A 24,168-nucleotide genomic window follows, 5' to 3' on the forward strand; every position below is an offset into this window, starting at 1 on the left:
TGGGCCAAGCTGAAGCCAAGAGCTGGGAACTCACTCTGGGTCTCCTACATGAGTGGCAGGGACCCAGCTACTTGAACCATTATCTGCTATCTCCCGGTGACACATTACCAGGAAGGAGAACTGGATAACAGTCTATACTCAAAAAACCCAGGCACTCTGATCTGGAATGTGGGTATGCCAAGTAGTGGCTTAATTTCTGTACCAAACCTTACCCTGTTCCTGCTTACTACTTGCTAGTACAGTTATATTCTCTTAAATTTTCTTATGAATTCACATATATGAGTTACAGTAATTGAAATTTGCTTTTGGTAGTTAGAATAACGTAATGTAGGGGTAGATGTTGTGGTGTAGTTGGTTAAGCTGCCTGTTGAGACACCCACATCCAGCTCCTTCCTGCTAATGGCACTTGGGAAGCAGCAGTCTTTGCCATCCACATGGGAGACCTGGATGGAGTTACTGGCTCTTGGTTTTGGCCTAACCAGTGCTACTTATTGTGTGCATTTGGGAAGTGAAACTGTGGATGAAAAGAAGCTTACTCCATCTCTGTTGCTGTTCTACCCCTTCCCCTCCCCACCTTTTAAAAAAGATTTGTTTATTTATTTGAAAGAATTAGAGATCTTCCATCAGCTGGTTCACTTCCTAGATGGCTGCAATGGCTAGAACTGAGCCAGGCTGAAGCTAGGAGCCAGGAGCTTCATCTGGGTCTCCCACATGGGTGTTAGGGGCTCAAGCACTAGGCCATCCTCTGATGCTCTTCCCAGGCCACTAGCATAGAGTTGGATGGGAAGTGGAGCAGCCAGGGCATGAACTGAAGGCTGCATGGGATGCTGGTATGGTAGACAGTGGGTTTCCTGCTATGGCACCACACCAGTCCTGTTGCTATGCCTTTCAAGTAAATAAAAATGAATACGCATTTAAGAAAATGAAAAAATAATTTTAAAAAGAACAACATAATGTGTGTTATTTATAGTTAAATAGTTAAAATAGGCCTGATACAATACATGCATCAGAATTCTTTAGTGTTTTGTTATAATGCAGAAGCATACTGCAGGACATAAATGAAAAACTATTGTTTTCTACAACTGCCATTTTAAACTAAGTTTAGAAACTTTTTTAAAAAAAGATTGATTTATTATTTATTTGCAAGGCAGAGTTACACAGAGAGAGGAGAAGCAGAGAGAGATAGAAGTCTTCCATCCACTGGTTTCACTCCTCCATTAGGCGCAATGGCCAGAGCTGTGCCGATCTGAAGCCAGGAGCTAGGAGCTGCTTCCAGGTCTCCCACGTGGGTGCAGGGGCCCAAGGACTTGAGCCGTCTAGAATTTTTTTTTTTTCTGTAGGTATACTGTGGGGAGCAACTGGGAGCAACTCGGACTAGACTAAGTTACTGGAATTAAGACTTATTTTATGCATCTGCTCTCCCACAATATGGCGCTGGGAGAAGAGGAAACAGCTTCTACACAGCTGCCTCCAGTTCAACCAATAAGCAGCAGGACCTGCTCCTGATTGGAGGAGAGCAGCGTACTCGGCGTGTGGGTAGCAGAGTTGGGATTGGTGGAAGAGGACTATAAAGGAGGAGAGAGACAACATGCACCAGGAACATCTATCTGAAGGAACACCTGAGCAGCCCCGAGAGAGCCGGCCGGCGGTGTGCCGCTCCCCCGCGGAAGTGGGGAAAGTGGCAGGGGGAACCGCCCTTCCACGGAGGTGGAAGGGACGGTAGCCAACCCAGGAAGAACCAGCAGCAAACCCGGGAAGGGCCGAGCAGACAAAAGAACAGCGCAGGGTCCTGTGTCGTTCCTCCACGAAGAGGGGGAGCGACAGTATACTTTATAGATACCATGACAAAACTCTTTCTTTCTTTCTTTCTTTCTTTCTTTCTTTCTTTCTTTCTTTCTTTCTTTCTTTCTTTCTTTCTTTCTTTCTTTCTTTCTCTCTCTCTCTCTCTCTCTCTCTCTCTCTCTCTCTCTTTCTTTCTTTCTTTCTTTCTTTCTTTCTTTCTTTCTCTGAGAGGCAGAGTTATTTAGAGAGAGAGAGGTTGTCTTTCAGATGGCTGCAATGGCTGGAGCTGGGACAGTCCAAACTCAGGAGCCATGAGCTTCTTCCTGGTTTCCCATGTGGGTGCAGGGGCCCAAGGACCACACAGGCCATCTTCTACTGCTGTCCCATGCCATCAGCAGGGAGCTGGATTGGAAGCAGAGCAGCTGGGACTCGAACCGGCATCCATATAGGATGCTGGCACTGCAGGCGGAGGCTTAATCTACTAAGCTACAGCGCTAGCCCCTGACTACTTTTTTTTTTTCATTTTCTAAACTTTTATTTAATAAATATAAATTTCCAAAGTACAGTTTATAGATTACAATTGTTTTACCCCCCCCATAACTTCCCTCCTACCCGCAACCCTCCCATCTCCCGCTCCCTCTCCCATTCCATTCGCAACAAGATTTATTTTCAATTATCTTTATATACAGAAGATCAATTTAGTATAAATTAAGAAAAGATTTCAACAGTTTGCACCCACACTGAAACACAAAGTGTAAAATACTGTTTGAGTACTAGTTATAGCCTTAATTCACATTGTATAACACATTAAGGACAGAGATCCTACATGAAGAGTAAGTGCACAGTGACTCCTGTTGTTGACTTAACAATTTGACACTCTTGTTTATGGTGTCAGTAATCTCCCTAGGCTCTTGTCATGAGTTGCCAAGGCTATGGAAGCCCCCCCTGAGTTCACTGACTCTGATCATATTTAGACAAGGCCATGGTCAAAGTGGAAGTTCTCTCCTCCCTTCAGAGAAAGGTACCTCCTTCTTTGATGGCCCGACAAACTACTTTCATAAAATGAATGCTCTTCTGAAGAAATATGCTTTTTAAATGTTTCAGAGATTTAAACCTTGAATTTTAGTTATTCAAATATATACTAAATTAAATGTGTACATGGGTCGGTGTTGTAGCACAGTGGGTTAAGCTGACGACATGTAACAGTGCTGGCATCCCATACTGGCAGGTTTGAGTCATGGCTGCTCTGCTTCTGATCCAGCTTCCTGAAAATGCACCTGGGAAGGTGGTGGAAGGATGGCCCAAGTGCTTGGACCTGTGTCACTGCTATGAGACCAGAATAGAACTGACTCCTGGCTGTAGCCTGGCCAGCCCTGACTGTTGTAGCCATTTGGAGAGTGAAGCAGTGGATGGAGGATGTCTCTGTTTCTCCCTCTTTCTCTCTGTCATTTTGTCTTTCAAATAAATAAATCTTTAAAAAAAAAAATAGAATGTGAGCATATCAGCTGTTTTAAGTTCTTTATATACATCCTACAAATTTAGTTTTTGAGATAATAAGTTACTACCTTTATAGAAACTTGATGAAGTAGGTACTGTTGTATAATCTCTATTTTAAAGGTGAGGAAATTGAAGTATACTTAAATAGTAGATCTAGAATTTGAGCCCTCTGGCAGTCTTACTCCAGAGCCCATTGTTACACTGTTCCTAGTTGGGATGTACTGTAGTCAGTAAGAGTGGTTAAATTGTTAATCTAGTTTTTGAGTAATCCTCTCAAACATACATACTTAAAAATCTATTTTTAGGACTACTAATTTTTAGTACAAAAGTAACATATATAGGGAGGCCTTAGTAAACCTTTTTTTTATTATTGTTGATTGAGGCTGAATTAAGGACATAATGTCTAATTTCATTCTGTGTGAAAATGAAGGCATACGTAAATTTGAAGCTGCAATTTGAAAATGAATCTCTACTGATGCGTGAAAAAGGTCATTCCTCTCATTAATGACTGCGTAAGACACAAATGAAAAAATCAAAAATAGAATTACTTAAGGAAACAGATACCCTTGAAAAAGGAAACATTTTTTATTAGATGACTTAAATTTGGCATTTGAATCTGAAGATAACTACTATATTGGTGTTACTAGAAAGTAGATATATTCTAAATTAGGATGAAAGAGTTTGTTATCTGGAGTATATTACCAGTTTGGGAGTGTTTCCTTTGAAAAGCAGAGGGAGAGGAGATCTGTCTGCTGGTTCACTCCTCAGATGGCGGTATCTGCCAGTCCTGGGCCAAGCTGAAGCCAAGAACTGCATCCACGTCTTCCACATGGGTGGCAGGTGCCCAAACACTTGGGCCATCCTCCACTGTTTTTCCCATGCTATAAGCAGGGAGCGGGATTGGAAGTGGAGCAGCAGGATTTGAACGTGCCCATCTGGGATGCTGACATCACAAGTGACAGCTTTACCCACTACACCAAAATGCTGGGCCCAGCACACAAAGTTGTAGTGAAAGTGTATATGCTTCTTGTTTGAAAGTCTTTTAAAACAATTTTGCTTTATAATAAAAAATATAGAAGTGATAGAGCAAAGGAAAGGGACTTTTGGGGGGGCATTTTCCTATCTTGGCTAATTTGTTATTTATATAAAAGATTGAGAATTTTATTGCTTCTGAAGTGCCTTTCACAGGTGTTTTAGCTATTTGGGTTTAGAAATTCTTGCTAAAAGATGAAGATACTCCTTGATTGCCATTTAAAACCTGTGAATAACTTGCCTAACTTGTTTCACTTTGCCTTGTTGTTAAGAAAGTTACTTAAATCAGGAAACAAAGCTTTGAATCTTTAAAAAAAATAGATTTTAAAATTCAGGGCCGGCGCCGCGGCTTACTAGGCTAATCCTCCGCCTTGCGGCGCTGGCACACCGGGTTCTAGTCCCGGTCGGGGCGCCGGATTCTGTCCCGGTTGCCCCTCTTCCAGGCCAGCTCTCTGCTGTGGCCAGGGAGTGCAGTGGAAGATGGCTCAAGTGCTTGGGCCCTGCACCCCATGGGAGACCAGGAGAAGCACCTGGCTCCTGCCATCGGATCAGTGCTGTGCGCCAGCTGCAGCATGCCGGCCGCAGCGGCTATTGGAGGGTGAACCAATGGCAAAGGAAGACCTTTCTCTCTGTCTCTCTCTCTCACTGTCCACTCTGCCTGTCAAAAAATAAAAATAAATAAATAAATAAATAAATAAATAAATAAAATTCATAAGAAGACTCTGAGAAGTAAAAATGAGAGAAATGTAACTTGTGACTATGTAGACAACAGCAACAAAATTATTTCAGCTAATAAAGCCAAAAAAAAAAAAAGGATTATTGAAAGGCTGAGGCTGTGGTATAGCTCATAGACAGGAACACTTAAGACTCTTAGAAAAGGAACAGTAAATAATGAAGGTAGGTGGCAATTCACCCCCAAAGTTGCGCTGCAGACTGGACTAGCAATATGAATTCAAAGCTGTCTCTTCTTCATATAATTGCTCATTCAGAAGTTCTGACTTAAACTCAGATGGGCTGGACACATACCATGTGTTACATAGTAACTGACAGCAGTCTGATGGATTATTGTCAGTTTCATCTTACACAGAGCTGTCTGGTTTTGCAGTCTACTAAGACTTAATTATTGGTGAGTCCCTCAGGCTAGGAGCAGGAATTAGAGTTCACTGAAAGAGAAAAGATGGGGATGGGATACCCATTTTTCTTTACATCACTAAAATTTATTTCCTTTTTATAACTGCTTGATTTATTTCTAATTATCAGTTTACATTAACACAGTTTTCCAAAGGCACAAAAACTCCTGTGAGTTTCACAAAGTATTCATTCTGAACACCTTAGAAAGCAGTGTTTTTTTTTTTTTTTAAAAAAGAATGATTCATAATGTAATAACATAGGATTTTTCACTAGGACTGGTATAACAAGTAATTTTGGGATTATGGAACATTTTCATTAAGTAGAACTGAATCTATTGTATAATCGGCAATTAAAAATATTAAAGATATAAACTAGGATATAAAGAACTTGAGTTGTACTCAATTTTTTTCCTAGAAGATGGGGTATCTACATAGATATATAGATAATGATATATCTAGATAGATATATTTATATTGATAGATAATGGTATCTCTAGATACATAGGTAGGTATTAGTTATTTTACATATGCGTGTGAAAGTAGGAGTGGGAAGTAGTTTATGCATTCAGATTGTTTATAGTTGGAGAAGTTTTCATAAATAAATAATTATCAAATATGTAAATGAATACTTATGATAGTTGCTATGAGGAATATAAAGATGTATAGGAAATAGTGCCTACCTTAATGAAGCTGACGTGTACACATTATAATATGGTAAGTGCTCTGACACCAAACTTTTTTGGAATAATAGATTAAGGAATATGTGTTTTCCAAGAAGGATGAAAACAAGCTTCCTGGGGGAGATAGGAGGAGGGCCAGTAGGGATGAGTAAAGTATGAATAGGTAGAAATAAGACTAGTGTACCAGGTAACAGAACAGTGGAAGGACAGAAAGTGCAGTTGGAAAGCCGGCGCCGTGGCTCAATAGGCTAATCCTCCACCTTGCGGCGCCGGCACACCGGGTTCTAGTCCCGGTTGGGGCGCCGGATTCTGTCCCGGTTGCCCCTCTTCCAGGCCAGCTCTCTGCTATGGCCAGGGAGTGCAGTGGAGGATGGCCCAGGTGCTTGGGCCCTGCACCCCATGGGAGACCAGGAAAAGCACCTGGCTCCTGGCTCCTGCCAGGATCAGCGCGGTGCGCCGGCTGCAGCGGCGGCCATTGGAGGGTGAACCAGCGGCAAAGGAAGACCTTTCTCTCTCTGTCTCTCTCTCTCACTGTCCACTCTGCCTGTCAAAAAAAAAAAAAAAAAAAAAAAAAAAAAAAAGAAAGTGCAGTTGGAGAAGTGAAGGTTGAATCTGGGGATGCCATGCATGACTGGCATGTTAGATATGGTACAGTGAAGTAGTGATAGAACCTGATGTATGGTAGTTATTATAATTAAAACAGCCTGTTGGAACTGGTCTATGGAGATTTGAAAGTCCTTGAATTCTACACTCAGTGTGGTCATGAAGCCATGATGTGTTGTAAACCAGACTTTTTAGAGTAGGAGGAATATCTGATTACTTCATTCTGGTGATTTGTGATGATAAAATAATAGCCAACATCACCTAGTATATATTAATGCTAGCTACTGTTCTAGTTAGGGATGAGTAAAGTATGAATAGGTAGAAAAAAAAAAAAACTACTGAACCAGGTAAAAGAACAGTGGGAGGAAAGAGGCAATTCCTGTTGCCCCCTTTTACTGTGGCACAAAGTGTAAATTGCTTGTCAGAGATCATGTAGCTAGCATGATAAACTGCTATCATCACTACAAAGAAACACTGATTTTGTAGGTTGATTGATACTTGAGATTGAATCTAGCTTTACTATTTCTTTGAATATTTACTGTTTCTCTGAGCTACAGATTCCCAATGTGTAGAGACAGAGTATTCATTTTGCAAGGTTCTGATGAAGATTAGAGATAATATAAAGCTCATAGCAAAATAATTAGTATTTAAAAGCAATTAATGTTAGTTACACTTAAAATGATTATATACAGTTATTGAAAGCGATCAGTTACTTTTTTTTTTTTTAGATTTATTTATTCGTTTGAGAGGCTGAGTTAATAGAGGGAGAGACATAGAAAGGTATTCCATCCACAGGTTCACTCCCCAATTGACCTCAATGGCTGGGGTTGGGCCAATCTGAAGCCAGGAGGCAGGAGCTTCGTCCAGGTCTCCCACATGGGTTCAGGGCCCAAGAACTTGGGCCATGTTACATTGCTTTCTCAGAGCATTAGTAGGGAGCTGGATTGGCAGGTGGGACTCTAACTGGCGCCTATATGGGATGCCAGCACCGCAGGCAGAGTCTTAACCTATTATGGCACAGTGCTGGCCCCCAAGTTACTTCTTTCATTCGTGTTATATGCTCAACAGTATGCGCAATTCTCTGCTGAACTATGGCATATATAGAAAACTAAGGTATGATTTCATACTTGAGGCTTACTGTTTAGTTCCAGAAATGAAACTAAATTTACTGTTTAGTTCCAGAAATGATTACGAATGACTTCTTGATGTTTAATTGTTTGGAGAAACTATGTATTATTTGGAGGATAGTTTATGAAGGAACTAAATGAAATCCTTGGAAGAGCACAAACATGAGGAAATAGACAGATATAATCAAGGAAGACTTCATCAATATGAGATACATGAGCTAAAATGAAGTCTCTATGCTGGCAGGAATTCTCTTGTTCATTCTTTCTCCATGTGTTGCCTTAGTGTATAATATTGAATGATGCCCAGTAAATATTTTACTGGTGAGGGGAAGTCAGAAAGAGTTTCATCTTTGGGGGAAGGGTCAGTTAGGAAATTGCCCTGTTCAAGATTGAGATATTTCTTTTGGAAGCTGTGGAATAGCAAGTAGCTTATTTTATTTATTCATATCTTGCTCTATTTCAGAAGGATTTTAGTAGGGAGGAATGGTTTGGAATTGCATTGATTTGAATTAATTTGATGGACAGTAGTAGATTGCTTAGATAATTGAGAACTAGAGTCACAAAAATTTATGCAGTGTTTGAGTCTAGTATTCTGTTTTAAATAACTTTATTGAGATAGAATTTATGGTGTGTATGTATGGTATATAATTAATTGGATTCTAGCATTCATAATAAATTATAAGGTATCTTCATCACTCCAGAAAGAAATCCTATTCTCATTAAGCACTCACTGTCACTCTCCGTTCTCTATATCCTCACTCCTTTGGCAGACACTGATTTACTTTCCATCTTTGTGGATTTGCCTAATTTGGTCATATTATATAAATAGAATCATATAATTTGTGGCCTTTCTGTTTTCCTTCATAGGGCAAGTATCCACTGCTGTAGTGTATGCATTCAGTGGTGATATTGGATTTGGTAGTAGTGAGGAGTTAGGGAAATGTTGTTAAGAAACTTTGAAAGGATAATTACAGGAATGGAAGAGGGATAAAAGGAGATCTATGGATAAAGGAAAATTATCTGGGGGAGGAAGTGTTTACTAAATAATTATTGACTGCCATCCATTGTTAATGCTTAATCTGTATAATCACTTTGTGAATTTAGTGTAGTAACTTAAGCATTAGGAACCTGTGTCTGTGATCATAGACCTGTTTTTAGAATCATAGGATCACAGGCTAATAAATGGTGGAAGAAGCATTTTCATTCATGTCGTTTTCTCTTTTAAATTAATTTATTTGAGGGGCTGGTGCTGTGGCATAGCAGGTAAAGCTGCCGCCTGCTGTGCTGGCATCCCATATAGGCTCCAGTTCAAGTCCCAACTGTTTTACTTCCAGTTCAGCTCCCTGCTAATGCACCTGGGAAAGCAGTAGAAATGGCCCAAGTGCTTGGGCCCCTGCACCCTGTGGGTGACCCAGATGAAGCTCCAGGCTCCTGGCCTTGGCCTGGCTCAGCCCTGGCCATGTGGCCATTTGTTGGGGGTGAACCAGCAGATGGAGGAACTCTCTTTCTGTCTCTCCCTCTCTGTAATTCTGACTTTCAAATAAATAAAATAAATCTTTTAAAAAAATTATATTTTGAGAGAGAGAGAGGTGTACACAGAGAGATCGCCCATTTGCTCAGATTTGCTCTCCAAATGCACACAATAGCTAGGGGTTGGGCCAGGCCAGTCAGGAGCCAGGAGCTCAATCTGGCTCTCCATTTGGGTGGCACAGACTTAACTATTTGAGTCATTACTGCCACCTCCCAGGGTCTGCATGAGCTGGAAGCTGGAGTCAGGAGTTGTAGATGGAGGTGGGTATGGTACCCAGGCACTGATATAGGATGCTTATGGGATGTAAGATTAGACCAGTCCCCTTCTCACTCACAGCTTTTTGATTCTGGGGTCCTCATTTTCTCTCTGCTCATGAAAAGCAGTTGCATTCTAAGGTTTAGGCTTGAAAGGACTGAAAGACTGTTGTTTCTGTTGCCACAAAGAAGTCCAGCTTTTTTTATTCAACAGTTTATCAGTCCTTTTTGTCTGGTTAAATGTTTATTTGCATCTAATGAGAAAAACATTGGAGGAAATTGGTAAAGCTTTTTAAACAATTATTATTCATCTTTGTAGCTAATGTTGTCTTACTTGGCAGATTTTCCTGTGAATCGGATACTGTATTTTTGTTCTTAATGTCCCTAACAGCAAATTACCTTTTTTTGAGCTTTGACATGGTATGAAGAAAACTATTAAGTAGAGACATGAGATATTATGGGAGAAGCATTGAAGTTAATTTGTAGAATTTCATTAAAAATTTGGTAATTTATATCATATAAAAGTCATGTGATGTTTTGTAATTTTTTTTTAAGATTTATTTATTTGAAAGAGTTAGAAGGAGAGAGAGAGAGAGAAATCTTCCGTCTGCTGGTTCACTCCCCGAATGGCCACAATGACTGGGGCTGGGCCACATCAAAGCCAGGAAGCAGGAGCTTTTTGCAGGTCTGCCACATGGGTGGCAGGGACCCAGGTACTTGGGCCATCTTCCTCTGCTCTCCAGGGCATATTAGCAGGGAGCTGCTGGGATTCGAACCAGCACCCATATGGGATGCCAGTGCTGCAGGAGGCAGTTTAACCTGCTGCCCCACAATGCAGGCCCCTTGTTTTTGTATTATGGTATGGATAGATTCAATGTTAATTTTCCACAAATATTGATCAGACGGTGGGCTTTTATGTGGTGTTCTGCTTCAGAAAACTTTGGACTGCCTTGTTTTATTTATTTATTTAAACTCGTGTTTGAGTGGCATGGAGATAGAGCTTCCGTCTGTTAGTTCACCCTCCAAATGTTGGCAGAAGACAAGGCTGGCAGATTGCAATGCAATCCAGGTCTCCCACCTGTGTCCAAGAGCCCATTCACTTGAGGCATCACAGCTGCCCCACCACTACCTACAGAGGGTTATTATTAGCATAAAGTTGGAATCTGGAGGCAAACAAAAGGTCAGGCACACTTGTATAGGACGCAGGCGTCTTAACTACTAGGCCAAATGGCCACTCCATTGTCTTGTGTGTGTGTGTGGTTTGTTTTTTTTTTTTTTTTTTTTTTTTTTTTGACAGGCAGAGTGGACAGTGAGAGAGAGAGACAGAGAGAAAGGTCTTCCTTTTCCATTGGTTTACCCCCCAATGGCTGCTGCGGCCAGCGCACTGCGCTGATCCAAAGCCAGGAGCCAGGTGCTTCTTCCTGGTCTCCCATGCAGGTGCAGGGCCCAAGCACTTGGGCCATCCTCCTCTGCACTCCCTGGCCACAGCAGAGTGCTGGACTGGAAGAGGGGCAACTGGGACAGACTCTGGCGCCCTGACCAGGACTAGAACCTGGTGTGCCGGCGCGGCAGGCGGAGGATTAACCTATTGAGCCGAGGCGCCCGCTCCATTGTTTTGTTTTAAAGAAGTGTATGTTTTAGAGCGCTGTAGGAATTAAACTTACAATTGCTGAGATATTAGTGAAGTCTTTATAATTTCTTTTTTTGGTTTGCAGGTATACAAAACTAGGATATGCTGGAAATACAGAACCACAGTTTATCATCCCTTCCTGTAAGTATTTCTTTTAAGTCACAAGTTAAAGATCTCTCATAAATTAAAGAACTCTTCTCTAGCAATTAAGCATTCAATTCTGACATTCTATAAGGTTTAGTTCTTTAAAAACATGTTTTTTCAAGATCTTTCTCTGGCCTCATTTCTATCCCTTTGACCTTTCATTTCAGCTCTCTCTTCAGCTCTCTTTGCCTAATCCATCAAGCATGTATTTTTAAGGAAAAAGATGAATAAGTTGTTAATGAAACAGTTTGCTTTGAGGGTATTGCTGCATAGGTGTATAACTAATGATTGCATCCCATAACACACATCTGAGACTGACTTTTAGATTGTGAATGTGACTATTTGTATGGCCTGTGCCTGTTGACATCTCCAGTGACCATCCATGTTGCAAAATAAGGTTGGTTATCTCAGTTTTAGAAATGATGATATCAGTTGTTTCTACTAGATATCCTGCAGTCATACTGATTTTATACATTATGTCTTCAGGTAGTTTTGTTCTTTCCTATAGTTTTGGTTTTTCCTATTCTGTTCTTTCCTATTTGTGTTAGCCATCATGGCTCCCTATTCACACATCTTTATTATCTACAGTGACGAACTGGTTTGATTTGCCTTTTTTTTTTTTTTAACATTTCCTCCCACATTTATATGTTGTTACATTGATTAGTTTTTGTTCTGTTTTAAGAATTTGGTGGGGCCAGTGCTATGGTGTAGCAGGTAAAGCCGCCACCTGCATTGCCAGCATCCTTTATGGGTGCCAGCTTGAGTCTGGGATGCTTCACTTCCAATCCTGCTCTCTGCTATGGCCTGGGAAAGCAGTAGATGGCCCAAGTCCCTGGGCCCCAGCACCCAGGCTCCTGGCTCCAGGCTTCGGATCGGCGCAGCTCCGACTGTTGCAGCCAATTGGGGAGTTAACTAGTGGATGGGAGACCTCTCTCTCTCTGCCTCTCCTCTTTCTGTGTAACTCTGACTTTCAAATAAATAAATAAATCTTTAAAAAAGAATTTGGTGACAAATGTTGACTGTTGCTTATGTAGAGATTCTTCAAAAGACTAGTACTTAGTTATATTTTAATTTAACGTTAAACCATTGTTTATGCTCATAGTAGTTTCCTAAGATGCAGTAATAAAGTTTTGAAGACTAAGTATCTTAAAAACAACATAAACTTAACAACTCTGTGCTTTAGAAGTACAAAATGAACATGTCAGCAGGGCCATGCTCTTGCTGATGGTTTAGGGGAGAAATCTTCCTTGCTTCTTCTAGATTCTTCTATATGCAAATAGACAGTTTTGGTTTTCATTCTCTTTTTTATGAGCAGCTATAGTATGTTAGAAATATATTTACCTACTGCAGGACTTTTGAGTTTTGAATTTTTTACTCATTCAATTTTGATGCAGTTTTGGAAATGTTATATTTATAACTGGCCAAATGTCTTGGGCCATTTTCTGCTGCTTTCCCAGGCCATAGCAGAGAACTGGATTGGAAATGGAGCAGCTGGGTCTCGAACCAGCAACCATATGGGATGCCAACACTGCAGGCAGCCGCTTTATCCGCTACGCCACAGTGCTGGCCTCTCATCTTTGTTTTCTGCCTATCCCTGTGTGTCCAAATTTTTCCTTTTTGTAAGGTTACCAGTCATATGGAATTAAGCTGATAACTGCATTTTAATTTGAAACACCCATTTCCATACAAGGTCACAAGTTGAGGTTCAGGGGCATGGTAGGACTTCAACTTTCTTTCTTTCTTTTTTTTTTTTTCCCCCCAAGAGGCAGCTTAATCCATAACAGTGCTAATTATGTGGTTTCTTGTAACCCATTATGTTATGATTGCTTATTTTAAGAGAATGGAAACATTATTGCCATCTTTGCAAAATTTGGTTTTGCTTATATCTTAAATGGCTATATTATCTCTGTTGGACACCCATATGAGTCTTCATGTTTTGAACCTTAAGATCTGATCACCATTGAATTTATTCTTTATTTCAACTCTGCAAAATAGACAATTTTGGTTTTCACCTTCTTTTTTTATGAGTAGCTATAGTGTGTTAGAAATATATTTACCAGGGCCGGCACCATGGCTCACTTGGTTAATCCTCTGCCTGCGGCACTGGCATCTCATATGGGCACTGGTTCTAGTCCCAATTGCTCCTCTTCCAGTCCAGCTCTCTGCTGTGGCCTGGGAGGGCAGTGGAGGATGGCCCGGGTCCTTGGGCCCCTGCACCCACATGGGAAACCAGGAAGAGGCACCTGGCTCCTGGCTCCGGATCGGCGCAGTGCCGGCCATAGTGGCCATTTGGGGAGTGAACCAATGGAAGGAAGACCTTCCTCTCTGTCTCTGTCTAATAAATTATTAAATTTATAAATTTAAAAAAATTTTAAAAATTATTTATAAATTAGAAAAAAAAGAAATATATTTACTTACTGCCAGGCTTTTGAGTTTTGAATTTTTTGCTCATTCAGTTTTGTGCAGTTTTGAAGATGTTGTATTTATAACTGGCAAGTACATTGCCATTTTCTTATGATGAATATAGATATTTGACCTGGCAAACTTATAGATTTCGTTTGTATCTTTTGTTTTCCAGGAAATTAATAGTAAGCCATTTGGATATATGTCCATATTGTAAATAAATTGCCAAAGAAAATTTCTAACATTTAGAAAGTGTGAACTATAAACTTACACCATTTTTCCTTCAGTTGTTTTCTGCCTGCCTTTTTTTTTTTAACCTAGAAACTTACTTAAGATATACAGACTTGATGCATTTCATATATACAAATTTAGGAACATAGTGATACTTCCCATACTGCCATCCCTCCCACCTGCACTCCTATCCTTCTTCCTCCTCCCTTTCCTATTCCCATTTTTATTTATTTTTTTACTAAGATCTATTTTAAGTTAACTATACCCATAAGATTAACTCTGTACTAAGTAAAGAGTTTAACAAATAGTATGAAACAACCGTTCCTCAGCAGTCGAGATATGGGCCATTCAAAGTTACCGCGTTTTAAAATGTCTGTTTCACTTCTATAGATTACCTTTTAGGTACTCTGTTGTTACCAAAGATCAGGAAGAACATATAGTATTTATCTTTTTGGGACTGGCTTATTTCACTAAGTATGTTTTCCAGTTGCATCCATTTTATTACAAACGACAGGATTTTATTTAAGATTTATTTATGTATTTGAAAGGCAGAGTTAGAGGTAGAAAGAGAAGGAGAAAGAGATCTTCCATCCACTGTTTCACTCCAAATGGCCGCAGTGGCTGCAGCAGGGCCATCCGAAGCCAGGAACTTCTTCTGGGTTTCCCACGTGGGTACAGGGGCTCAAGGACTTGAGCCATCTTCCACTGCTTTCTCAGGGCATAGCAGAGAGCTGGACGGAAGTGGAGCAGATGGGATTCTAACCGGTGCCCATATGGGATACCGGAACTTAGATGTCAGCTTTACCCGCTATACCACAGCACTGCCCCCATAATTTCTTTTTCTAGTCTTCAGTTGATATACATCTGGGTTGATTGCATATCTTAGCTATTGTGAATTGAGCTGCATCTGCCTACCTTGAGAATAACTGTTTTATGTGAAATTAATAATTGAATACCAGATTAAGTTCAGTGTATTTAGATAATTATTTTGAATTAAGAACTGCTTAACTTGAAGGATTCAGAAATGTATAACTTAATTATAAATACATAATGGGTTTTATCTCTGGAACCAGATCCTGGATGGTTGAATAATTTAAAAGGGGATTGGTGTGGGTTTTATCTAATGAATGACGATATCTTGTGTATGTGATTAAAATTTAATAGATACTTATTATATTTAAATTACTAGATCATAGTAGTGAATAGGGTAGAAACATGAAAAAAGTTTGTTTTTTAAAAATTACCTTGTAATTTTCCTCACCTTTTGTTAATGTTTTTCAGTTTTTCCTATTTGGTTGTTTTTTAAGCATGTGTAGATTTGGTGAGATTATAGTTTTATTTAGCTCAAAATAGAACTTAGTTTTTAAAACTGTAATTGAGGGAGGGCAGGTGTTGTGGTATGATGGGTTAAATTGCTGCTTGGGATGCCTGTATCCCTTATCAAAGTGCCAGTTCAAGTCCCAACTGTTTCCCTGCAGATCCATCATTCTGATACACACCAGAAGCAGCAGATGATGAGAGTCAGGTATTTATGAGTCCCATAAGAAGCCTATGACAATTCATTTTACATAATAAAATCTCAATCACTAGTCAAAGAAAGGTCTTAAATGCAAAAAGCCAAAAAATGAAGTACTTTTGTGGCCTTATTTTGGTTATTTCTAAAAGATTTGTGTATGTATGTATGTATTGGAAAGGCAGAGTGAGAGAGGAACAATCAGAACGTGGTGGGAGATGAGGAAGGGAGAGAGTGAAAGAGAGTGAGAGAAATGTCTTCTTTCTGCTGTTTAACTCCAGAGGCTGGTCTAGGAACTCCATCAGTTTTTACCATATGGGTGGCAGGGGTGCAAACACTTGGGCCATCTTCCACTTTTTTCCCAGGCCATTAACAGGAGCTGGATTGGAAGTGGAGAAGCCAGGACATGAAATGGCACCCATAAGGGATGCTGACATCACAGGCAGTGGCTTTATCCACCCACTACACTACAATGCCAGCTCCTGGCTTGACAATTTAAATGTAGTTTAAATGTTTCATAGAGGAAGAGTGTAAGTTAAAAGTTTGCTTTCTATGAAGGAAATGAAGTTTTTGACATGTCTAAATATCTTATTTTAAAGGTATTGCTATTAAGGAGTCAGCAAAAGTGGGTGATCAAGCTCAAAGGAGGGTGATGAAAGGTGTTGATGACCTAGACTTCTTCATTGGTGATGAAGCAATAGAAAAACCTACATATGCAACAAAGGTATATTTTTATGATTTGTATAAATATATAATTTGTCTTTCAAAAAATGAGTTTGTTCAATTTTGTGCTTTCTGAAATTTCACTTTATTATAGACCTAATATGCCTAACTTCTTCACAGTAGAAATTTCTTCTTCCTTGTTACTTTAACTCTGCCTCTTTTCCCCCCAACAGGAAAATTTTATTCCAGATGGGCATTATTTACTTTTCCATTCTATTAGCTCCGAGGATTTCAGAGGGATTGGCCTTCTCTTGCCTTCACATTTCCATATATAGAGACATTTCACTCCTATTTTTATTTATTTTTTATTTATTTATTTTTGACAGGCAGAGTTAGTGAGAGGGAGAGGGAGAGGGAGAGGGAGAGGGAGAGAGAGAGAGAGAGAGAGAGGTCTTCCTTTTCTGTTGGTTCACCCCCCAAATGGCCGCTACAGCTGGCCGCGGCGCACTGCACCGATCCAAAGCTGGGAGCCAGGTGCTTCCTTCTGGTCTCCCATGTGGGTGCAGGGCCCAAGGACCTGGGCCATCCTCCACTGCCTTCCCAGGCCACAGCAGAGAGCTGGACTGGAAGAGGAGCAACTGGGACTAGAACCCTGGGTGGAAAGCGCAGGATACTTGGGGCATATATCACAGGAGTAGCCAACCTAGTTTGGGATTCGAGAAAGTATTTGCAAAGTCAGGTTTTTTTTTTTTTTTTTAAAGATATATTTATTTAAATGCAAAGTGACAGATATATCTCTATCTATATCTTCCATCTGCTGGCTCACTCCTCAAATGGCTGCAACACCTGGGGTTGGGCCAGGCTGAATCAAGCACCCTGAAACTCCATATAAGTACCAGGGAGTGGCCCAGATACCTGAGTCATTCATTATCTGCTGCTTTTGCAGGCACTTTGGCAGGGAGCTGCATCAGATGCAGAGCCCCTGGGATTTGAATTGGCGCTCCATTGTGGGATGCCTTGGCTTAACTCTTAACTTGCTGCACCACAAGGCTGGCCCCGAGGAGTAAGTCACTGGAAGCATAAAGATAATTTGCTATCTTTGGCTACACAGAGATCTATTGTAAACCTTAATGGAAGAGTTTGAGAAGGAAAGCCTACAATGGCATATAAAATGCTCGATTCTGAATGCCTCTAGATACCATCCCTGAAAGAACTGAATTTTTAGTTTGATCAACCCAGTTAATGTCTGTTTCTTCAGTTCAGTCAGCATTCTTTATACAGGCAAGTTTAGGGTGGGGTCATGCTGAGTTGAATTTTGGTAGATGGGGTGGCAAAAGGAAATGTGAATATTCAAAGTGATGGGGCATAAAATCTAAACTATGTGTTGTTGGCTGGGGGATAATTAGAAGTTAGTGGACTGAAAATTATTGTGATCAAAAAAAGGAATAATGAAGTGGTAGAATAAGTTAAAAAAAATAAGAGGTTATGATTAGAGAGGAGCATACCTACATTTCAGGGATGTAGAAATGAAGTGATGATAATACCTAAACTGGCCAAAATAGAAAAGAGAAATCATCCAAGTGATAAAGTCGGTGAGTTAAGAGACCAGAGTTCTGTTCCATTGCTTCTATTCTCATCTTAAATAATTTTCTTTTTTTTTTTCTTTTTTCTTTTTATTTATTTATTTATTTTTTTGACAGAGTGGACAGTGAGAGAGAGAGACAGAGAGAAAGGTCTTCCTTTGCCATTGGTTCACCCTCCAGTGGCCGCCGTGGCTGGCGTGCTGCGGCCGGCGCACCACACTGATCCAATGGCAGGAGCCAGGTGCTTCTCCTGGTCTCCCGTGGGGTGCAGGGCCCAAGCACTTGGGCCATCCTCCACTGCCTTCCTGGGCCACAGCAGAGAGCTGGCCTGGAAGAGGGGCAACCGGGACAGAATCCGGCGCCCCGACCGGGACTAGAACCCGGTGTGCCGGCGCCGCTAGGCGGAGGATTAGCCTATTAAGCCGCTGTGCCGGCCTTGTTAGTGTTTCTAAGGTACTGTCCTGGGTTCTCTCTTAAAATTTTTTCTCTAGATAATCTTATTTCTCTTTTCTCTACAATCTTTTTATCCACAATCTAGATCTCTTCCAATCTAGCTGCCTGTCACTGGCTTAGTCCCTGGCTCTTGAGTTTAATACAAGATGGTACTTTAAAAAGTTCATGGAAAATTGAATTAAAAGATAAGTTTATTTTGGTATATATAAAGAAAAAATTTTTCGTGGATTTCAGGGTTTTTGGCCCCAAAGTAAACTTATTTTTTTGTTTTATTTTTTACTCGAAAGACTGAGTTATAGAGAAAGGGAGAGACGGGAGAAAGAGAGATCTTCCATCCACTGGTTCACTCCCCAGATGGCTGCATTATCAGGGCACACTGAAACCAGGAGGCAGTAACTTTTTCTGGGTCTCCCATGTGGGTGGGTGCAGGGGCCCTAGTACTTGGACCATCCTCCACTGCTTTCCCAGGTGCATTAACAGGGAACTGGATTGGAAGTAGAGCAGCTAGAACTAGAACTGGGACTCATATGGGATGCCAGTGTTCCATATGGTGGCTTATCCCCCTGTGCCACAATACCATCCCTAAACTTATCTTTTAATTCTGTTTTTCCATGAACTTCTTGAAGTATACTCATATCTAATAATTTTTTTTTATTAAATAGTCCAAGTAATTCAATAGCTGCTTGAAAAAAAAAATGACATTTACATTGAAAAAAATTCCTTTAATTTATTAGTTAATAATTATTATAAGGATGCTTATACCTGATAGAGCACAAGTGTTCAAAACTAGAATCAAATTAAACATTTCTATCTTTATTACTTATTTTACTTGGATTTTGTTTGTGTGCTACACCCGGAAATGGCACACAACCCAGCTTTTCAGAGAAATGCTGTCACTGAAGGGAGCACAGTATGATCTGATGTTGAAAATGAACTACCTTATGACAGCAGATCATGCAGTATCCAACTGATGATTGAGTATCCCTGGAAATTTTAAAATATTTGTGATATCCATATGAATTTTCTTTAGCACATTGGAGTACCTTGGCACAGTTTTGGAAGCATGGTTTGTACAAATATTTACCCTTGGTACACAGTTTTGGGAACATGGCTCTGTATAAATCCATGCAATTTTTCTTAGACTTAGCACAGACATTGTGATAAATTTTTTTCATAGACTTAATTGATAAAGTTTCCTCATTACAAAGTTTTCAGAAGTCTGAAAAAGTTAAATCCACATTTAACAATTTGTAAAATTTTGATATCATCTTATTGATACATCTGAAAATTTGCTGTAGAAATAATTTTATCTCTCTCTAAAGACAGGTACATCGTTGTCACTCCTAAGAAAATGTATACTTGTCTAATATCCACTAAAGATCTAACATTCTCTATTTTTGTGGGCTTTTTTGTGGGTATTTTTACTTATTTATATTTATATTTAGTGAAATTTTTTAAAATTTGTTTTAATAGTGGCCAATTCGCCATGGTATAGTTGAAGATTGGGATTTGATGGAAAGGTTTATGGAACAAGTGATCTTTAAATATTTAAGGGCAGAACCTGAAGACCATTATTTTCTTTTGGTAAGTATAAATTATAATTTTGCTGAGGAAATTTTTGTTAGGAAGAAGAAACCTAGTGAACATTTTCATCATACCTGTATTCACTAGGGCATACTTTATTGTATATTAAATTGTCATACACCTAAAAGACTTTGTAACAAAGCTGTATTGTCTTTAAGACAGTAGAGTAGTGGTATGTTGAAGTAGCAAAGTGTTAGCATCAAAGAGGAGCTTTTGGTAATTAATATGTAATATTTATGATAAGGAGAGTAATATTTTTAAAAAGTTAAAAAACTGATACTTTCCTTTTTGTGAAAATAGCTATTCTCATTATTTTATTGGTAGCTTTTAGTGACAAAATATTATTAATAGAATTTTAATTTTAAGCTTCTTATAAAAGCAGTGTTTTTATTGCTTTGAAAATCAAGTACCTTTATAAAATTGAAAAAAATAGTAGTTTTTACCTCTCCCAACCCTTGATTTATAGTCCCCAGAGGAAAAGCCTTTTCAGTTTTTAAGTTTCTCCTGATAGTTCATAAATTTAAATAATATGTTTCTTCTATTTCTTGTTTTTTAACATTATACACTTTCTACTAGTTTTCTAGTGGGAAAAATGATGATTTCCTTTTTCTCCCTCAACATAAAATGGCTATCTTTTCACCCTCTCTGCCTTATAGTGATATTACAATTTTTGAATAAACCAACAGTCTGTATTTTATTTATTTGAATTAAAATGTTTATTGTCTTTTGTTAGGGTGATTTATGAGTGTTTATGGCTGCACTATAAAGTTGAAAGAACTTTACAATGAATGCTCATACACCTGCAACCTAGATTCAACAATTAACATTTTACTATAACTGCTTTATGACATCTATCTGTGTTTAATCCATCTGTCACCACATTTTATTTTCTGTGTCATTTCAAAGTAAGCTGCAGATGACAGTCATTGCACCCCTAAAATACTATAGCATGCATGTCATCAATCAGTGTTTAAGGAATCATTCCTTCTTTCAAGGTTAAAAGATAATGCAATTTGTCCTTGCCTTTCACTTAAATGTATTTGAGATACCACAAAGGTTTGGATTGTCAGATCAGACTCTTAAGAATTCAAGGTCTCACCAGTGTCAGGGTTTTTGTAAACCACTTTAAGTGATCATGAGGCACAAGTGAAACATGAAGTCTAGGGTTGCCTTTGCTGTTCCCTAGGTCCTTACTTCACCTCCGTAGATGTGTTCTGACCCAGACTTAACCTATGAGGTTTCTAAGTGATATTTACCGTCACATAGCTGAAGTAGAAGAGAGTTGTGCGACTGTCTCTTTTATTCTTTTAGCCATTGTATAACTTACATTTTCTAGGAGGTTATCCAATTACATCCATCCAATCTTGAGTTATTTATTAAACATCTCCAAACTAAGAACATCCTGCTGAAAACATTACTTAGATGAGAATTCTCCTATAGCAAGTGCTATTGGTGTGTTTGCCTGGACACCTGTCTTCCCAAGTGTAAGATGGCTTGATTGGATCACCATTTCGCTCTCCCTGCTTTCTCTTTTTCAATTTTTAATCCAGATGAGCAGTGTGATACAAAGTTTCAGTTTTTGTGTATGTGAATAATTATATTGTTTTTAAGTATGTATAGATCTGTTTGACTTTTTTGGTCATTGTCTTAGTACCTGTTTAGTTTAATGCCTTTTAAATACAATATTTGAACTAAATGGTTTCTATTTAAAAAAATTATCAAAATAGTCTGATTTTATCTATTTAAAATTATTATTCAATAGACTGAACCTCCACTGAATACTCCAGAAAACAGGGAATATACTGCTGAAATAATGTTTGAGTCTTTCAATGTTCCAGGCTTGTACATTGCTGTACAGGTAAGCAAATTCTATTTATTTAAGCTTAATTTTAAGTTTTAATCTGACTTAATTTGCGTCTAACACATGAAAGCTTTTATTTTTCCATAAAGGCTTAAAACATAGCTTCAAAGCATATCATAGTTCTCCCCTGAACTGAGACTATAGAAACAGTATTAGAGGAATTGGGGGATAATTTAGTCAGAGAAATATTAAGGAAGTTAATGGCCTGTAGATATTTCAAGGGCTTTCATGGGACAAAAATAAAGAAACTGACATTTATTGAATGCTTACTGTATGCCAAGACCTTCACAGTTAATGTATCACTTTAAAAAAAAATGTGGTGAAAAAACATGTATTTAGAATTAGTTAGCTGCACTCAGTTTAGATGATCCCAGTTTTGTTGGCAACATTCAAAGCATCATAATCCGGAGCCAGTCAAACATACTCCTTGTCTCCATGAGGCCTGATCAGGGTATTGACTTTGGCCACGTTAGTGTTGTAGTTTCTTTACAGCCTGTTTGATCTGTGGCTCGTTGGCCTTGACATTTGCAATGAACATGAGTGTATTGTTGTCTTTTGTCTTCTTCATGGCAGACTTAATGGTCAGGGTGAATTTGATGATTACATGCTGGTCAAGCTTGTTTCTCCTGGGGGCACTTTTCTGAGGATATTTGGCCTTGCTGCCACAGGCTACCAAAATGTGGGTGATGTGCAGATGCTTTTTTGTGGTTTTGGGCACCTTTTAGTACTGCCTTCTTTTTAGTACTTCTTTTAGGACTGTCTTTGCTTTGGCTTTGGCTCTGATAGGGATGCAGTGGTGACGACTGGGCCAGGCTGAAGCCAGGAGCCTGGAACTCTGTTTGGGTCTCCCATGTGGATGACCAAGGCCCATGTACTTGGACCATCTTCTGCTGCTTCCCTATGTGCATTAGCAGGGTGTTGGATCGGAAATGGAGCTGCTGGGATTCAAACCAGCACCCATATGTATTGCTGGCACTACAGGTGGTGGGTTGACCCACTGTTATACCACAATGCCAGCCCTTTAAATAGGAATTTTTTTCAAAACTAATATTAGTCTGGAAGTTATCATTGTAGTACCTTCAAAATAATGTATAATTTCTTTAGCACTATTACAGTGATTATGTAGTCATTGTGTTAAAGTGATCTTAAATAAATTAGGAAGATGGCCTACATATCTTTATAGATCTCTTTAAGCTATTGATTGTATTTCAGGTAGATAAAATAAAGCCAGGTTAGCTTTGTTTTAAATTAATAGTCATATACCTTCTTTGGAGGCTTGGATCGTAAGAAACTTTAGTTTTTAAAAAATGAACTGTGTTGGGTTCAGTGTTGTATGGTGGGTTAAGCTGCCACCTGTAACACTAGCATCCTGTATTGGTGCTAGTTCCTGCCCCAGCTGCTCCACTTCCAATCCAGCTACCTGCTAATGGCCTGGGAAAGCAACAGAAGATAGCCTGAAGTTTTAGACCCCTGCCACCTACATGGGAGAACCAGATGAAGCTCTTGACTTCTGGCTTCATCCTGGCCCAACTCTGGCTATTGTGACCCTCTGGAGAGAGAAGCAGCAGGTGGAAGATCTCTCTGTCTCTATGTGACTCTCCCTTTCAGATAAATAAATCTTTTTCTAAAAAATGAATTGTTAATTTTTTAATGTTTAAACAAAAAATTTTCATACACCAAGATTTTTTCTATTGAAAAATATTTTCATGAACTTCGCTTCCTAATTAGTAGTAATATTTGGAAGTGTGCAAAAGTACTTGTTACATAGTCCTAAATACATGTTCCATTTAAACAATTTGAAGCTTTTTTTTTTTTTTTTTTTGACAGGCAGAGTGGACAGAGAGAGAGAGAAAGGTCTTCCTTTTGCCGTTGGTTCACCCTCCAATGGCCGCCACGGCTGGCGCGCTGCAGCCGGCGCACCGCGCAGATCCGAAGGCAGGAGCCAGGTGCTCCTCCTGGTCTCCCATGGGGTGCAGGGCCAAAGCACTTGGGCCATCCTCCACTGCACTCCCTGGCCACAGCAGAGAGCCGGCCTGGAAGAGGGGCAACCGGGACAGAATCCGGCGCCCCGACCGGGACTAGAACCCGGCACCACAAGACGGAGGATTAGCCTATTGAGCTGCGGCGCCGGCCTGAAGCTTATGTTTTTAAGAGTGATACTGTTTTATAGCCACCTGTGTACTGACTAACTGGTTGTTGGGTGGTTTTGTACTTTTTACCTAACTTTGTGGTTTGCAGCAGACCAGCCCAAGTGGATATAATTTAAGTTCTAGCCATTTAATACAATAGTGTTTCATGTTAATCTTCCACAGTTTACCTTTATGAGCAAAATAGTCCTCACTAAAATGTATAACATATACATACATATATGTATATATATGCATCTGAAAGCAAAAGGAAGCCTGTAAGTTTGCCTTAATAAAATGTAGAAAGTAAGCATTTTTGTTGGACATACAAAATTAATTTT

General features: G+C 39.5%; 1 protein-coding gene across 5 annotated transcripts in view; it reads left to right on the forward strand.

The window, feature by feature from the left end:
- ACTR3 (actin related protein 3) overlaps positions 1–24,168 on the forward strand; it is a 59,275-nt gene that overhangs the window by 9,641 nt on the left and 25,466 nt on the right. For 3 of the 5 annotated variants that reach the window (XM_002712405.5, XM_051849630.2, XM_051849631.2), the window contains exons 2-5: positions 11,352–11,407; positions 16,157–16,281; positions 19,730–19,840; positions 21,603–21,698. In XM_002712405.5, the coding sequence (XP_002712451.1) occupies positions 11,352–11,407; positions 16,157–16,281; positions 19,730–19,840; positions 21,603–21,698 (388 nt within the window). Of the gene's footprint in view, positions 1–11,351; positions 11,408–15,522; positions 15,570–16,156; positions 16,282–19,729; positions 19,841–21,602; positions 21,699–24,168 lie in introns of all 5 variants that reach the window. The other 2 variants (XM_070071013.1, XM_051849632.2) reach the window with 1 other exon arrangement.

This window comes from Oryctolagus cuniculus, chromosome 3 (genome assembly GCF_964237555.1).
Source record: "Oryctolagus cuniculus chromosome 3, mOryCun1.1, whole genome shotgun sequence".
Lineage (NCBI taxonomy): Eukaryota > Metazoa > Chordata > Mammalia > Lagomorpha > Leporidae > Oryctolagus > Oryctolagus cuniculus.